The 18,794-nt window shown below is 39.3% G+C and overlaps 1 protein-coding gene across 3 annotated transcripts in view; it reads left to right on the plus strand.

Annotated features, from left to right (window-relative positions):
- Nucleotides 1-518: 518 nt before the first annotated feature.
- etv1 (ETS variant transcription factor 1) overlaps nucleotides 519-18,794 on the plus strand; it is a 112,624-nt gene continuing 94,348 nt past the window's right edge. For 2 of the 3 annotated variants that reach the window (XM_067998476.1, XM_067998493.1), the window contains exons 1-5: nucleotides 1,077-1,184; nucleotides 1,610-1,735; nucleotides 2,647-2,734; nucleotides 3,500-3,547; nucleotides 12,131-12,184. In XM_067998476.1, the coding sequence (XP_067854577.1) occupies nucleotides 1,679-1,735; nucleotides 2,647-2,734; nucleotides 3,500-3,547; nucleotides 12,131-12,184 (247 nt within the window). In that variant the 5' untranslated portion in view covers nucleotides 1,077-1,184; nucleotides 1,610-1,678. Of the gene's footprint in view, nucleotides 595-1,076; nucleotides 1,185-1,609; nucleotides 1,736-2,646; nucleotides 2,735-3,499; nucleotides 3,548-12,130; nucleotides 12,185-18,794 lie in introns of those variants that run through there. The other variant, XM_067998483.1, reaches the window with a different exon arrangement.

The raw sequence follows: 18,794 nt of genomic DNA on the forward strand, positions 1-18,794 counted from the left end.
AAACTGTTGCTCTCTGAATAAACACATCAATCAGCTGAAAAACAGCTCGCACCATTGGTTAGCTCACCAAAGCCATGCAAATATATCTGGTCATGCACAAAGCGCCACCCCCCGTTGCCGCGGTAACCATTCTTCCTGCCTGATTAGACAGCTTGAAAACTGTTGCTCAGATTATATTAAAGAAACAGTGGGAAAGAGACGGGGACGTTTTATGAAGTTAAAAAAGCTCAACCACAAAACTTTTAACTCACTTTGCATTTCTTGAATCAACGTTCCTCTTTTGCTGTATGATTTCCACAGGCAAGTTTACAACAGGCGAACTTTGCATTTGCTAAAAAAAAAACCCTATATATTTAAAAATAAAACATCTGCAGCTTTGCAGGATGCGTCACTGCTGCCCGGGGTTTTGTGACTCTTGCAATCATTAAGCACGATCTGGGAAGGTCAGAAATGTTGCAATCGTTGTTGTTTTTTTTTTACTTCCGTTTTTCGCCACATAATTAACATAATTTTCAAAAATCATGTTTAGTTCTCTTGTGGCTCTTGAATGACAGATGTGCCCAACCACATCACGCAACACGGGGAAGCTTTCAGGTAGGCAGGGCTAAGTTGAATGAAGGATCGATATTGTTATGCAAGAAGTATTTGTTCAGTCTTGCATCTGCTCCGGACTCGTAACAAAAAAATAAAAGATGTGCACGTTTCTCTTGACGATTAGCACTGAATTAAATTTAAATGATAATGACCTTGTGTTGGTGTAAAGCTTTGGTGGTTGTGTCTTCGAAACGTTCTTTAAAAATCGTGGGTTTATATCCTTTTCAGAAGTATGATGTTTAGAATTGTGTGCGTTGTGCAAATTGACATAACCCCCCTCTCCCCCCTTGTTTGGATAATTGCTTTCTAGCCCACGTTAGTCTTATAGAAAGGGAGCCTGTATCTTTAATCAAGTAGAGGGGTGAGTGATTGACAGCTAGAAATTGGAGCCGATGAAACAGACAGGCGACCAATGGGAGAGACCCGTTAGAAAACACTGGAGGCCCCTGGAGGAGAAGCAAAGGAAAAACGAGTGAATTGAGCGCAATCATAGGTCTGGGCTGTCTTGAAAGGACTCTACATCAACTAATTCATGCTATTTACCAAATCTGACGGGAATATTTATAGGCGATCGCACTGCACCCATTCAGGTGAGACCCTGTTCAACTTTTGCAAGCCTCTAGAGCATTGCGTGATGCAGCGTTACAGAAATAATAATGATAATAAAACGCTCTCCATCTAGTCCCGTTATCTGCATATAAGGAAAACATTTGGGAATTCCACGATGATCGCCATTACTAGTTTACTGTGTATTGCCTAGGTTTTCAAACCCTTTATATCGATGCGAATGCACACGCACTGATAAGTCCGAAGTACTGGGATGGGATCAGTTTTGTGTTCTTTCCCCACCTCTGTGCAGTTTGTCCATGTTTGCAGGCTGATTGCTATCTACCTAGAACAGGTTGGGGCGGTAGTCAGATTTTTTTTGTGAATGGGGCGCTCAAGGCTAATTAGTTATGCAAGTTCAGGCGGTCCATTCAAGATTTTTCTTTGGCCATCTTGTCTGTCGTTGTAGGCTGATCGAGTCCGTCAAGGCACAGTCTCCATCTAAATGCTAGAAAATAGGACGAGCTAAGAGTTTTTGATGAGCTGCGGAATGGACGGATACTACGACCAGCAAGTGCCTTACATGGTAACTCCTGTAAGTGAACTGACAAGTGGATTAATAAGAACTTGGCGGACGGATGTGATTTTTTTTTTATTATTGCTGTTTTATGAACGACATCACCATAACTCAGCTACAACTCATGTAATACTTGTAACAAAAAAAAACACGACTGGGGCTCAAAGAAACCGAGAATTTTTTTAACAAGACGGCGTTTGACACTGGTGGGATTTTAACCCCCCTTTCCTGGCTTTGCACTGTTTTCAACAGGGTTTGGGGAAGCACGTGTCAAGTACAAACGTTACTGTACCACAACTCAACCAGGCTATAAAATGTAATCATCATGACAAATTATGCAACACTGCTTAAGTAAGCAGAAGCTTCTCAAAAGCCATGTGTGCAAAAAGCCAGCAGTTCACTATTTGTAAAGCAGGCCGTCTTGTAGGGTCCTGTTACAAATACTAGCAGAGGAAACGCAGTTTACTGTGGCTGATAAATTCAGAAATGCGACATTTCCCCTTATTCACCATTATTGCTATTTATTTGTCTTCAACATGACACATTTCCACAAAAGCATCGATTTTAAGACCAATTCCGCCTTCTTCTGTTTGTTTACATTTTAATAATGTAGTCAGTTTTGAAATCCCAATTAATATTCGCACGACTGCTAAATGCAATTTGATGCGATTGTTTGTCACAAATAGTTTGAGGGGGGGGAAGCACGTCCACGGTGATGGTCTGGGATCAAGTTTTCACTTTTTTTTTGTATATTAAGCTTTCAAAGTAGAGATACTGGCCAACTGGCCCTAACTATTCGGTAGAAAGTAGCAGAGTGAGCTTTGAGAGCTTACGTCTCACCCAAGAGCGAATCCCTAAGAACTGCGTTATGTACTTTCATGTAGCAGGTGTGCGCCTCCACATTTTAACAAACATTTTGTTTTCTGTAGAAACCACATGGAGGGAAATGTAGTGAAAGGACAACAAGTGAAAGGAAAAGGAAATTCATTGACACAGACTTAGCTCAAGATTCAGAAGGTAACTTTTTTTCAAAATTAAGTATACTTTATTCCGCCTATTGCTTTAATCTTCCCCATGCCCATTATTTTATCCCTTTAAAATTAAAAATGCCTTGAAATACATATTGTCGTTTCCTCTGCCACTAGTATTTGTAGTTAAGGGTTTGTACATTGGTCTCATGTCTCTGATTTACCGTCAAATAAATGCAGGCACAGTTCATATATTCAGTGTCGAGGGGCACAGGTTTTAAACACAGTCCTGCTTAACATTATTTTCCTATTGTGTGCTGAGTTTTAAGACATTTACACAATTTGCCCTATAGCTCCAATGTATTTTTTGTGATTGGGAATCCTCTTTAATCTACAGAGATTGTGCATAACTGATGAAAGTAATTGGATTAGTCAAACAAACCTCTGGCCGTTTAATCTACTGCTGTGGCATTTAGATCCTAATATTTTCTGTCTGATTTCGGATAGAAAGGATCACATGTTGCGTGAAAATGTCTTTTTTGTGTCTGGGCTTGTTCTAGAAGGGGGGAATTTAACATCCGATTGCATGAGATTTAGATCTGATCAATATTGCTGCTTAAAATTCTGATCCGAGTATACCGTATTACATTGCATGCAGGTATAGTTCCAAGATTTTGAATGTTAACGCAAGGTAATTAAGAAGTCAGTTTCACGCGTTTTCGGCTGATCTTAACTGTTGATTTAAGATTTTTTTAAAAACACTATTCAATCTGTAACAATGTTCTGCCTTTTTCTCCTTCTCCTATCCCTGCAGAACTCTTTCAGGATTTGAGCCAGCTGCAGGAAACCTGGCTCGCAGAAGGTAAGAAACTGTCACATCTCTGGAAGAGAGAAAAAAATGCAGAAAAGAAAACAATTGCGACGCCTAAAAGTTGCGTTCCTAACGTGAAGCCCAATTAATTGAGCTCTAAAAGAGCCACCTCATGTGTCATGCATACATTATAGACTGTGATTAGTCTGCCTTGGGGAACTCAGGGCTGATCTTCCCAGTGTCATCACAGATTACCAGGAGAAATTGCTTCCAGTTTACAATCACATCTGCTTTTGGGGGAAGATCTGCAGCCGCCCAGACAGCTAGACTTAAGTTTGAAAGCACCATTTAGTTTTGACTGGCGATGATTTTACTTGATCAATCTTCATTGCTGCAGGAGATTTTTTTAAGCGTGAATTATTAAGACACTAGGCTGCCTCTGAGCTCCGATGGTGCCAAAAAACGAGCTTTGATGTTCTTTAGGTGTTGTTTTCTGATGGCAAAAAGTGTTTATATTCCTCGATTCATCGCGACGGGATGCTTCAGGATTTGAGTGCAAGTGTCTTTTATCCAGCTTGCTCACAGCACAGAAGTTTAGGTTTGTAGCTGACATATTTTAAATCTGTTGTATTTATCGGAAAGATGTGACAAATTTATTTTAAAAAGGGTCATTTCGAGACATGACTTTAAGTTGCATATGTTTTACAAGTATTTTTTCATTAATATAAACAGGCCCTATAATTGGTGCCAAAATGTGTTTCAAATATTTCCCGTTAGTTTTAAGCTACATCAGTTTGCTTTATGAATAATTCTCAGTATTATTTAGATTGGTATAAAAGTATTACTAATGTGACAGTTTTATTCTTTAAATTAAAAATAGTTGATGAAAAAGAATATCCAGAGGAACATAGGACATAAAACATATTTCTATTTAACTACACTATTTTTGTGGTCATAATTTCTATTTAACATATATAATATATTACAATAATGTGCTGCAGAGATTGTTTACATAAATGTGCCTCAGTTCTGTTGATCTTTTGCAGTTCCCAATGATCCTGGTTTTATCATTTGAACTGCTGAAGTCTGATCCTAATCTGCGAATCTGGGCACCAAATGGAATGCAATTCGTTGGCCTTATTGTAAATATATTTGGATGAAAACGATTAACAAATGCAGCAGTGAATAGAAAGAAAACTATTATAAGGTAGCAATTTTAAAAAATAGTTTCTTTGAAAATTTGACTAAGCGAAATATTTACTTTACTTAATCCATTGCCCAATCTTTTCAAAACCTATTTTGCTGAGCTACAATCTTATCTTTTTCCTACTGGACTATGTGGCTGCTGCCTTTAGGAGTCTATTAGGAAAATAATTGGTTCCTGTCAATTTTGAAATAAGAATGTACGTAAAGGAAATTCATTATTTTTACTCAGTGCTTGTGCAAACATTCTGAGCACCTTTTGAGACGTTGAATAGCATTTGTATAGTCTGATTTAAATGACTGAGCGCCAAAAGGATAGGAGGATTAGACGTTTTCCTGCCTTTTCATTGGGCTGTGTGGCATGACCAGGTATTCAAAAGTGTCTGAGATATTTAAAAAAGGCAATTTCATCTAAAGAAAAGTGTTACATTGTGGTTGCTGGACTGGAAGATATATTAAATTTACTGAACGCATGTTTTGTGTAGTAGCAGTAAGTAGATTTTTGTGATGGTCATGTAACATGCAATAAAATGTTAGTAAGATATCTACTTAGCTATATTAATAGTTAATTAGTTGTGGATGTGATCATTTTTGCTGTTACTGTTTGTGGTACGAAAACGCATTCCAACGTGCCATTAATTCAGGTTTAAACAATTTGAATGGATTCCATCGTTGAATGAAGTTGATGAATACCGTGTTGCTATTGTACAGGAATGAGACAGCCTTTATTCCTCCTGTTATTTTTTTGCTGTAGATTTAAGCGCATTGTCGGGTGAACACTTGCTGCATTATGAACTCAGATAATAGTGGCCTTTATTTTACTACAAATAATCAAGAAACGGGTGAGGGGGGTACTCCATATTGCCAACAGCTGTCTAGGTGTGTGGGGAGCATTGAATGCACGGGTCGTTGAGATGGAAATGATTTTGTTGACATAACAAAGCTCTGCTGCAACGCTGATTTGCACGTTGGCAACTATTTTGTGAGTTACGATTTGCCTCGATAACCCGATCTAAATGATCGCTGTTTTTGACAGAATTGGACAATTAATGTTTCAGTTGATCTTCTAACAGATTTGCAAAGTAGCCCTATTGCTGAATATCGCCCTTCTAATCTGCAATGATAGCGTGTGTTACCAGTGCATTGTTTGTGCCGCAGTTGAAGTTGGTAAACACGGAAGGGATGTCTGGGGACGGGGTGTACTGGAGACAGATAGAGAGTATCCGAAGTGCACTCAATCATCTGAGGATCGGGTTAGGCATTTAGAACAGTCCTAAAAATAAAATAATCAAAAAATAAACAAGTATAACATACTTTCCACTTTGATAGAAAAATATTATCCCAGCTGTTGTTTCCGTTCTGCTGTGCAGTGATTAGCTTGTTATTTAAAGGTATTGCTGTGGATACATTAGAAATATGTGTGTGGTGGGGGTGAATGTTAAGTTTGTTTTATGCAGAAGAAGAAGCTGCTTCTCAGCGTGACTGATGTGTCTGAGCATCCGGTATGTTTTTAGTTTAGTCGTGCGTTTTGGCATTATCCATTCAACTGTTTGGTTTCTGACAGGTAACAGTGATAATGGAGGTAGGGTCTGTTACTTCTGAGGACTGTTTACATTAGGTTCGTTTTTCTTTTTTTAATCCGTTTTTCCTCCCCGCCCCCAGCGTTAGTTGACCCTCCGTTTCCTTGCATTATCCACTTGCATTGCCTTCTCACCTTTTTACTGCTTTCCTTTAGCCAGAGGTGCCGGGATAGCTTGGTGGCATGTCACCAATCTCATGTGTGACCAGCTGCCTAGACTATACACTTAAAGGCCAATCAAACGTTTTCTTTTCTTGATTTTTTTTAGAATTGTGTTTTTTGTTTAGAAAGTTTGGTTAGCACAGGAGTGGACTTACACTTGGAGGACCTAGACTTAAATCTAAGCCAGTCTGGTGCAATGACAGTGCTGGCTCTAAGAATTGTAGAGGAATCGAGTTTTTGTTGGACTTAGGCCCACAGCACAAAGCTGCCTATAACTTGGCACAAATTGGTGCTAAATTGTTAATCATGTAGAAAGTCCCATCGGGGTGGCTGGTGGGAAATGGAAAAATTCACACTGGTGCAACAGAGGCAATCTCCTAAGGTTGGGGTTCAGGCGCGTTGTGAGGGCAGCACAGAAAGAGCTTTACTATGCATCTGACCAAGGTTATTCTTGACTTGGCAGTCAGACACTGGACAAAAAAGTTGGAAGGTGTCCCAATGACCAGCACTGATATCCATCACCTTGATGAGCACAAAAATTCACCAAAAATAAGTGAACTAAAATAAAAAAGTTTTATTCTTCTGCCACAGGGGAGTGGCACCCTGGGCAAGACGTGACAAAATACACCTGTAAAGAGTAGCTAAATTCAAAAAGTGGTTGAGGCTTCAGTTAAAAACTGAGCCATGTGTTTGGAACTTGAACAGTCTACCACTAACAGATCAACCACTTCCGAGAATTATACTGCTAAACAGGCTAACAATAGCTCTCAACAGGTAGCACTGCTGCATTTTTCTCCAATTAGTTTATCCTGATTCTGCTCTGCTAGCTGACAGCATTTAAATAACAGTACTGCAGAACATCAGTTTATTAAGTGAGTGATGGAAAATCATTGTAAGCCCCAAGCTACAAAAGGTACTACAGATGCTAATGAATTTTGGTGATTTATTTTTGAAAGTAAGTGCAAACAGTGAATTAGTGTTTACAGGGAAAGTTCAAGTTTATTTCCCCCATCCATTCCCTTAAGGCCCCCCCAGACTAAAGGGTGTAACGTGGTCTTTGTGGTCTGACCACACACTCCAGAGTCTGGATAGTTTTTACTGCTGTCTTCTGTAATTGTTATGATCAGTTATCTTATGATCAGTCAGCAAGAATGACTCATAGATTTTTTAAAAATTGACTGTTAGTTACTGTTTGTATAAATTTCCAGTTTCATAACACTGGGTGTGTTTCTCATTCAATTATTTTTCTTTTAAATGGAGAGGCCAATTGGTGGTGACTTTAATTAACCCTTTCCAGCTTGAGTTGGTACATAGGGAATTGATCCATTAGAAAGAGTGTTTTTGCACGTTCAGTTGTGGAGGCTGTTGTTTGTTTTCAAAAGTCTGAAATTTTTAAAAAGTCTTTCCTACTGCAGCATTCAATATCGAACGAGGACCGAGAAAACTGGCCTCATATTGGGCAATCACAACTGCATGACCTGAAATTATCGCTTTCCTCAAACTGAGCTCAAAACTACTTAAATATATACAGGTTATTGTATTAAAGGAAAAACAAATATTGCTCAGTTTAACAGTTTTTTTGTTGTCTAGTAAGGGTTTTAATTTTTTGATAAAGTGATCTAATTTTATCTCAGCAAATTTGGATGCAAACTGTAGAAGTCTGGTAGTGGTTCAGTTAGAATGCACGGACCAAATATATATGGGTTTGACTTTAACTCAGTACCATTGCTTACTGCAGGTGTATGAATCCTGTTCAGCCTTCAGATCATATAACACAATGAAAAACGAAAGATTTAAAGAAACATTATTTTTGTGTTTATTCCAGGGTCTTATTTAGGGAGAACCACATCCGGCAACACTCTCCCGCTTTACGACTACGAGTCAGAATTCAGTTACTTTAGTGCTGTTGGGTCTTGTTGTACAATGAGGAGATCAAGAACGTGGGGGCTCATTCCCCACATTTACACCTCTGAAACCAGCTCCTTTGGACTGACAGAACGTTCATAGACCCACATTTTCGTGCCTGTGTGAACCCGTCAGCTCCTAAAACCTCGGCTCCCCTACATTATGGAGTATTGCCAGGAGGGAGAACTGGGTGCTTGTCTTCACTCCATAGTGGAAAAAGCCTTTATGTCTTTAGGCTTTGAAGTCCAAAACTCCTTCTGGCCAGTAATGTCAGGGGTAATGAAATTAAATTTTAATGGTAAAATTAATTTTAAACCTTGTCGCAGTGTCCTAATTTTGCTTTTGGTGTTGAGATGCTGTTAATATCCTCAAAGAGGGCGATGTATTCTGTGCTGCCTCCTTTAAAGTTCCACTGACAGATTGCTGCCGCAGTTGATAGAAATCACTGATCCACCAAAGCAAGCTGGGTCATTCACATTAACGTGCTCTGTGGTTATTACTGAGAGTTTAGAATTGTACCAGACTGTGGTCAGACTTCCGAGCTGCATTGAGACTTTTTTTTAGAAAAAAGGAAATAAAAAGTTTGTTTTAGTAACAGATAATAAAACAATAAAAAAACCACAGGCTTTCAGTTAATTTTTTTTATATTATCAAGGCAAAAACTAGCAGGCTGATTTTGCAACCTCATGCGGCCAGTGAACAGCCTAGCCTGCCAGGAGCACATATCGGAAATATGGGTGCACATTAATTTAAATGGTCAGAAAATCATGCACAGCACGCCCAGTTTCCTGATACGTGCTAGCAATGGGCTAGGCTCTCCACCGGCAGCGCAACACTAACCTGTAGTCTTCAGCTATTTTCTTTTTATTTCCTCGTCAATTTTCTCTTCTTGCCTCTTTCTCCCAAAGCAGTTGACTTTTTGCTGGGTTATGGCTCCACGCATGGCAGTTGCCCTCCGGTACTTAGCTCAATTGGCGATTATTCATTTGTGAAGCTTGACAGTGAGGGTTCATTGACTATTCAACTACAGGGCTTATCAAGTAAAATCCTATCCTCGCCTGATGCCCACAAAAGGGTCACTGGATAGCGATCAAGAGAGGAGTCCTGACCGATTTTTATTTCCCTACTCGGGGCACTGAGGCTAATTAAAGTTCCCCAACCATTTTACCAGCTGATTTCAGCTAACTCTGCAAAGACTGTGGATTGACCTTGGGGTCTTCTTGATCTGTATGGCTCAGATAAACTCTTGGAGTCATCAGGGAACGTTCAACTATTCTCTAAATGAAAATTTGGATCTAAGTAGCGTACTGAACCCACTGAGCATCAGTCTGTGATTTCAATTTAAATGTTATCTAACTGAATCTCACTATCCTGTAAATTAACACTGGTTTTTATTGGTATGTATGTGTATATGCGTAGTTTTTCCATATTATGAATTATTATTTTTAAAATTTGGTTGAAATAATTCTGCAGATGGACGAAACCTATATACTGCTTAAAATCAGACTCACGATAAAATGCAATAAGTCTGAAATCAAATTGATTTACACAAAGGTTTATCCAGACTGTTTTTACAGTTGTTGCTTGTTTTGATATCAATTCCAGTGGACTGAAATCAGTAGAATTCATGGGAGCACAATTAAGATTTCCGTAGAGGTCACTAGGGTGATGGAGAATCTATGATAAGGCTTAGCAAAGGTACCCAACAATGCATCATTCTCACAGCATCACTCTGCAAATTCTTATTGAGTTCCTTAAACACAATGCAATGCTTAGTGACATATATATATAGATATACATTACTTGGCACAATCTATAATGCTTCCAAGATGCTGTAAATTAAATGGAAAGGGTGAAACTCTGAAAGGTTTGCATATGTCACACACTGTTGACTCCTTTGAAGATCCTTGGGGGAGAAAAGGACTGTGGTGGAGAATTCCTGTGGGGTTCTCCTGAACTTTGGTGGAAGGTTGGCGGAAACCCTGGAGTCACAGTCCATTTTTAGCCCATTTATACAGTTTCTTGGAATTCCATCGAAGTTATGGCAGGAGAAACCCTGGGGAAATTCCAGGTGTATAAATTTAGAGATGGACCCAGTTCTGCCATTTGCGATTAGTACTTTATTTGCACCCCAAGAAAATGAGCTGTTTCATATAAAATGTAACTTGACTTTCAAAGTTTTTCAAATAGCATTAATTTTAATCCTCCTATTCTGATTAAAAGGAAAACATTAAGAATCATTATACATGTAAGTGGACTCTTAAGTCCAGAATGAATTGTTATGTTGTATGAAGTTTGAGGAGCACGAACAGGGATTGCAATGCTTGGGTTTAGTGGGGTTTTCTGAAACCCACCTAAGGACTCAAAATGTATTAGCACATAACTACCGTACCTTGGGGTAGATTTTGACTTCGTGCGATAGTGAAAAACTATAGGTCATAGCAAATTGGCAGTCCGTTTTACATCTCTCTCGATTTTAATTTCCATCCATCGGCAGCCCATTTTACATAAGTTGGGAGAGATGTAAAACGGGCTGTCGATTCGCTATCATCCGTTTTACACTATCACACAAAGTCAAAATCTATCCCCTTGTATTTCTTTAATTACGTTGACTTCACTGTTTTAATTTTGCAAAGGCTATTTTTCAGTGAAGTGATGGTGCGACTTGTGTTGATACTATTAAAACCCTTTTCACCTTTTTATAGTGAATATAGTCTAAAAATAAAGATTTCAACCCTTTTTACCCCGGAGCAGCCCTTTGAGAGCTGTGGTCCACGTTTAACACAGGTTTGAAGCCAATAACAGGCTTTACAATTTCCACTTTATTCACAGTACTATAACAAATAATAATGTATACAAAACAATCAATGAGGTATTAAAGCACTACCAAAGATCTATCTCACTGTGCCAAAATACCTATCGTGTGATGCTGTCAACCTCCAAATTGAATGTTGCAAAAAGCAACAAAAGCTGGGGCCCTCCCTACTTCTGCTGTCTCAATCCATGCTGAGTGGGTCCCCTGAAAATGGGAATAAACCAAACAATATATTTTCCACTTCACAACTACTTGGTATTGTGCAAAATAGCAAAAGAATATAAGAGGGTAAGTTTAAAGTCGGTGGGGGTGGGGGTTGGAATTCAGATATATTCATAACATTTTACTGCAATCTGAATCCTAATATTTAAAACCGTCATTTGAATTACAACCTTGGAGATCATTCCCCGCTATTATTCTCTGTTTCTGTTTTGTCATACTCAATAACACCCTGTTTAAAGCTGCAGTATCCTGTAGACCACTGTGGGCTTTTAAAATCCAACAATGAAACAAAACCACACCCTCGCAATCTCAACTGGAAGGACTCTTTGTGATGGAAGATCTTCTTGTAAAATTTATCTGTTGTAGATTGACACCTCAGAATATGTTAGAAATTGAACCAAACTGGATCCTGCACCATGCCTGCTCTTCACCCTCATTGGTGTAAGATCATCGTACCTGCAAAGAGTAAACTCTGTCCAAGGTACCACAGGAAAGTTAAAATCCAGTATCTTCTATGGCAAACATGTTAACGGCTGGATTTGTTTGCTAAGTGGCTTTTGTTTAATGATGGACTCGCAATTTTGGGGCGTCGGTGTTTTTGCAGTAAATACTTTCACCATATTGAATATACTGCTGATCATTGAAAAGCCTAGGCTGGTTTCAGCAAAATGTTGGAAGTTCAGAAAAAATCAAATGCTTTTGTTTAACATTCAGTATGTTCACACATTTTCTTTTTTCTTTTCAACAGCTCAGGTCCCTGACAATGATGAACAGTTTGTGCCAGATTTCCAGTCTGAAAACTGTAAGTACAGTATGACTCATCAGCTGATTTTTTTTACCGTTCCGTTTTAAAATTTGAGCAATATCACGTTTTATGGTCTTGTGGGGGGGGGGGGGCGCGGGGAGAGGGGGGAGTCTTCTTTCCGTGCCTGTATGACATCAGCAAAGCAGGGACTTGGGCTCCATGTTATGAATGAGGCTGTTGTGGCTGCAGGCGACTCTAGGAAATACCAACTGGATCAAGGTGTTAGACACAGAGGGATCTGTCATTCATATGTTCTCTGGACTGAAGACAGATGGGGAACCAATTGCACGCAGCTTCGGCAGCTCGAGCCAACTCTCGTTACAGTAACATGAATTCATTGCATGCTCTATTGAAAAGGCTGGGCAGTCAGTTTAATGCACAGACATTAGTGTTGATTAATGTACACAAATCCACGTCTTACCATTTTGCAGTGTAGGTTTTCAAACTGGGATCCCCCAAGGTCATCAGATTTCAACGTTTTTCTGCAATGATTGATGCGTTCCTTCGAGTAGCTGACACCGTCTTTCAGAAGTTAGGACAGAGTCCCTGGGAACGTGCCAGTATTTGTAGGGGGTCCCAAACACACAGAAATGTTTTGAAAGCTACTATTTTACTGTATAGGGATAATTTTACAAGCTCATGCTCACGGCGCAGAGCCTCGCACAATGGGGTGCATATCATGAAATTGGAGCCGTGGCTGTACCCAAATTCTTGGTTTGCCCTCCTAGCAGGCAGTACGAACACAAAACATTAACCCTTATAGGCCAATACATATCATATCAATATCAATACCTATTGCTGTGAATACTTTACATTTTTACCCATTTTTACTAATTTTAATTAAAATAGGTACAATTTTGGGCTTGCTCATATTACTGGAGAGAATGTATTTTTCAATTGTTGTTCAACATTTAAAATATTCAAGCATAAGAAAAGCAATGGAATGAAAGGCTTGTGAAAAAAAATCAATTTATTTTGATTGTTTTTTTGCTGTATTCTTAAACTAAGCTCTGGAATTCCCTGCCTAAACCTCTCTACCTCTCTCTCCTCCTTTAATACACTCCTTAAAACCTACCTCTTTGACCAAGCTTTTGGTCACCTGTCCTAATATCTCCTTATGTGGCTCAGTGTTAAATTTTGTTTGAAAAGCTTTCCTGTGAAGCGCCTTGGGATGTTTTACTACGTTAAAGGTGCTCTTTAAATGCAAGTTGTTGTTGTTATTGTTGTTTGAGGTCTGAATGTGCAAACTAAGATGGAATTTCCCTCTTTTGCACTCATCAACAGCACTCTTTCACTGTTTAACTATTTTCCTCCCTCGGAGTATTTTAATTTCAAACCGATAGTAATTTTAGTTTACCTAGCTGCCACTCATTGTAGCTCCGGTGTTAATGGCCTTCAGGTAACGTGAAAAAAAAATGGGCACCTTCGCCTTTGGAGGCCGCGTGCCCCACCTAAAGTGATGAATTCCTTGGCTGCCAGCACTGACAACATCGTAAACCAAATCAGACTCGCAGTTGGAGCTGACCGTGTTTGTTGGCCACTGGTGCCTGAGTGGCTTCACCCAGTTGCACTGGCTGTGGAGAGATTTTGTGCTCGAGGTCCTGTATTGACCTTCATCAGCCATTGGGGAACTCCTTACTAATGCAGTTCTGTTACATAAATGCACCGTGAGAGTCTTTCCCCTTTTTGACATAGAGCTTACTAGCATTTTTTTTTGCAATAAGAAGATACAATCAAGTGACCACATTGATGGGCACTGTAAGAATGTCTGCTAGAAGAATGGACATTCTGAACTTTTTTTTCCGCCTTGCCCCGTTCCTGTGCAAATCTCTGGTACATCAGCTAGGGAGGAGAAAACTGGTCATAGTTGTTAATGAGCTCGACTGGAAAGTACCTATATGTGTGTGTGTGTGTGTTGTGAGGACATGATCAAACTCCATTGTGTTGTCCTCCACTGTCAAATAGCCAACTAACACTTATTGTTTAAGCCCATGCATGAATAATAACCACTGGGACAAGATATGGGAGGGTACCTGGCGACTTGGGGACGGTATCCCTGCATGAATCAGCATCTCAAGGAAAGAAAGAGAGAAAATTGTGATTTAAAAAAAACACAAAATGATCATATCTAGAAGAACATTTATATCTCAGAAAAATGTAATGCTTTGTGAGGCCATCCCTGCAGTTAATTTACAGGGATAAAAGATTTGCATTTATATAGCACCGTCCCTCAGAAATGCCTCAAAATGCTTTGTATACAGTGAATTACTTTGACGTGCAGTTACTGTTGTTATGTAAACAGGCATTTTGTGCATAGCAAAATTTCACAAGCAACAGTGAAATAAATAACTAGTTATTCTATTTTTGGTGGTGCTGGTTGAGAGAATGTCATCTAACCTTGCTGGTAGTTATTATTGATCAAAGTTTATTGCCTACGTCCAGATTCAGTTCCACTATATTGATTTAATTTTATTTCCTTTTTTTAAACTACAGGGTTGTCTCCAATGGTGCTACTGCCAATTAAGGCAACCCTGTAGTGTAAACAACCTGGCACCAGTGCTGTCAGAGGCACCAAAATCCTACTGGAGCATGAGTTTAACTGTGTTTCTCCAATGAAAAGTTTTGGCAGCTAAAAAAGCTAAACGGCTCTCTCCAGTGGTACTTAGTGCCTGGTCTGTCATTTGCGTCTGACTGCAGCAAGCTGGCCTCTCAGCTTACACTATGGGCCATTTAAGCACTTTCAACATGGCTAGCATATATGGATCTTCCTCCGATATTGGCAAAGCGTTGCGATGAAATCCAGAAATGGAACTTTCCACTAATTGTGCACGTGTAAGATTTGCACATGCACAGTTGCTTTAAGGTCATGTTTGCAGTTCCTAAACAATGGCACACAAGCAACTCTGGTGCATATGCAGTTTCCCCTGTTGTTGCCTAATCTGCCCTGTGTTGTAAATGGGGCGATTTAGCACCAGCAGGAATTGACGACTGAACTGTTTGCAATAGAAGACGTTTTAGGATATGAACCCTGTTCAGAGAAGTTGCTGTGGTGTCTCATTCGCAGCATCTGTGTGCACATTGATGCAGTGCTGCAGTGTAGTAACCTTTGTTTGAAGGTGATCAGACTGACCTTTTGCACTGAATTATGCTGTGGAGAGTTGTAGGTTCAAAAGGCGTGGCTCATTCAATCATTAATGTGTAAATCTCAACATAAAGTTCCATGTCTGCTGATATCTTTGTAATTGTTCATACAATATGTGTGATTAACCTTATCTTGGCATCGTTTTGTTTTAAAGAGCTTCTGCTTTTTCTCACAACAGCCCTTCCTTCACCATTAAAATGTGGATTTGTTATGCACAGTGACAGATGTCGAGAAACTAGTTTGGCAAACTGCTCTGACAGTAAACCTGCTAACATTTCAATACTGTTGTAGCTTTTTAAAGAATGCTGCAGTTGTTGAAGGAAAGACTGTAGTTCACTTGTGTCATTTTTAAAGCCCTCTAGTACCCCCCCCCACCCCACCCCAAATATAATGAGTGCCAGTCGGCTATTCACAAATGGAGGTCATCAGAGCCAAGTCACATTGAGTCTTTGCCCCACTCTGCAGACATTGCACTGTCAAGCAGAAGTCACTGGATCAGGAAAGGCAGTGCTACCTGATTTTTCCCTCTAGGGTTTCTGAGACCATTTGTAGCACCCCACTGCTACTCTGGATGGGATCAGCCAAGTCAGCACAGACCTGGGTCTGTCATTTTCTCAAGGAGAAGGAATATGGGGTGTGAGATTACATCTACTGGGCAAAACACCTGAGCACTGTCAATAGCAGGATGAGCATTTATAAGGATGCTGCCTTATAGACAAAGAATTATATTAAAATGCATTGGCAGGCTGTTTATCATTTTGATTTGTTTTATTTAGTCACTGTTGCATTTATTTCAGTTACAAAACTGCAAATGCTTCATAAAGTGTAGATAAGGGACCTGATAATTGTAGCATCTGATTCTTGGCATTAACCATCCCCATTTGTTTCATGTAAATATTGCTCAGCACTTTCTCTGTACCTTGTAATTTAATGTCAAAAAACACTCTGGAGAGTGGTGGCGAGGCAATTCAGGATTAGGACACCCACCGCTTAACCAGATGGTCACCAGTTCAGGACCCTCTGGTCTGTTGTAGAGGTGTATGACTCCTCTGGTGGGATTGGGAGTCCTTGTTGAAAGGTCTCAATTCTTGCTTGTTGGTGGGGTATTCTGCAGTTTCAGTGAAGAAAGTATTAAAAGAAAATGAGAAAGTATATATTTTAAAAGGATAAAAAATTATCATTAGAGCTAGTGTAATTCATGATAACTTATATCACTTGTACATTTTAGCAATTAAGAAATCTATAGCTATTAATATAAAAAAGTGAGTTGAGTGGAGTTACCTAACCAGCCTGAGTACTCCTCATTTCTGTTATTATATAAATTCTTCTAAAAAGGATTTCTATGTATCTGTAAACACAGATATTTTATAAAATAGAACTAGGGAAATATATACATTCAGAGAATCAGATCTGAATTCAGAGTATTCTGGTGGAATACACTTCAGAGAATTGCATTTTGATGCTGAAAGGCTACTGCTAGCCTCCAAGGGTTGTTATGTTGAAACTTGCAGTGGATCTGTGCATTGTATGGGAGAAGCAAGAAAAAGATAATCCTAGAGTGGAAGATTGTTCCTGAGTAATGAAGCCTTTTTACTCAATTTAGATAGGCTGATCCATGAACATTTGTCTGTAGAGAGAGTAAAGCCAGTAGAAAAACAATCAGTTTTGAATTTGGAGGCATCAATGGGTAAAACATATATAAACTAACCACTCTTCAAAGGGTTACTGTATGGGAAAATGAAACTTATTTGGTAAGGTTTAAGCAGTCTTTATAATTCTGTTTGTAAGGGTAAAATGTCACCCCAACCCCCCCCCCCCCCCCCCCATTTGAACACTGCTGCCATGATCATGCCAGGTTTGGGTTCGGAGCCGATGAAGAATTAAAATGTCAGAAGTAACTTCAGAATCTGAACAGACAACTTGGAGCGGAGCCCAGTTTCCTCTTGGACCCTCAAAGTTGACACAGCAGTTTCAGCTGTTGAGACCCGTCTTGGGCTTTTCCATGAGCTGGTTATATGATACTGATCCGACCCCAGTAACATCAAATGAAGCCAGTGCATTCAGCTCCGATAAATCCCCGATATAATGGAGACAGAGACAGTTGCTTGAGCTTCACTCAGTCCCCAATCATCCCATTTACAGACTGCCATCTCTGTGTGCCTTGTAAATCTAATTGATTAATCCTCCCATGTAATCCTCCCAAAGGCCTCAAGACCTTTCAAAATAGGGACAATGTTTATGTTTTGTAACATTGCAAAAAAAAAGATTTTCTCTAAATTTCAGGTATTGAATATTGTGAACTAGGATTACAGAAATGGACAGAACCACAGAACATTTTTTAATTCAAAATGTTCTTGGAATAAACTTTATTCTACAATCTTGTGTTATTGGTTTTGGTATAGGAATGAATTGCAGTCCTCGGTTGGTAGTAAGTTTAAAAAAATAACCGAAATCCAGCTTTCTTTATCATTTTGAATGAAACACAACAGTAACTCTCTAATTTGACTTTTGTTGCTTTCAGAGGCTTGCAGAATAAGTTTATGAATTTATAATGATCTCCCACCATCGTGCAGAGCCTGTCCTCAATATATGTCAGGCATTAAAGTGACTATTGCACGTGGAACATAAATCTAAAGAAAATAGAATAAAGTGCCATTTTAAAATAAATAAAATGAATACGTGGATTTCCAGCCATTGTAGGCCAACAAAAAGGAGGTACTGTTTCTTTTTAGAGAACATTGATCAAGCAACTGGGGACAGTGGCTCTGTTAACTGGATACTGTTTAAATCTGCAGTTGTCCCTTTCTTTTTTTTCCTTTTTCTGAATTAAACTTTTACTTGTACTTGGACCATCTTTCAAAATCCAAACTGGAATAGCAGTTCCTTTATGCCACAGTTGTCTACCCATGTAGATATTGGCACGCAGGCCCTGATACAGAGCTGTCTGATTGTCCTTGACTTGCTGTATTGTGGTCAGATACTTTGTTGACAGTCTTTCGGTATAATACTGTGCTTTTTTTGGCTCCCTCTTCATCCTGGATTCCCTCCATTCACTTGTCTTTTCTGAATATACCAACTGCAGCTGGCTATCATCAGGAGTTCTGTTGAGTTGTGCTGCTGTGTTGCAGCCGACAGGCCTGATACTGCATCAGAAGGTTAAGTAGCTAATCAATAAGTCCAAACCCTCCTCCAGTGAAAAAGCTGATGGATTGATCTCAGATTAAACGCCTGTGTTTTTCGCTCTGGAACTCTTAAGCCTCAGCATTGTTATTCCAGCAGCTTTTTTGCTCCATTTTTATTTAAAGCTATAGGATCCGATTAGAGCAGACTGCTAGCATGCTGGAAAACTGCTTTAAAAGAAATGAGGTCATATAAAAATCATCTATCCCCTGCTGTGCAACCTTGTCACTAATTTCGACAAGGTTCGGTTTCACTTAAATAAATAATTGATAAGAGGCTTTCTTT

This window comes from Heptranchias perlo, chromosome 2, assembly GCF_035084215.1.
Source record: "Heptranchias perlo isolate sHepPer1 chromosome 2, sHepPer1.hap1, whole genome shotgun sequence".
NCBI classification, from domain to species: domain Eukaryota; kingdom Metazoa; phylum Chordata; class Chondrichthyes; order Hexanchiformes; family Hexanchidae; genus Heptranchias; species Heptranchias perlo.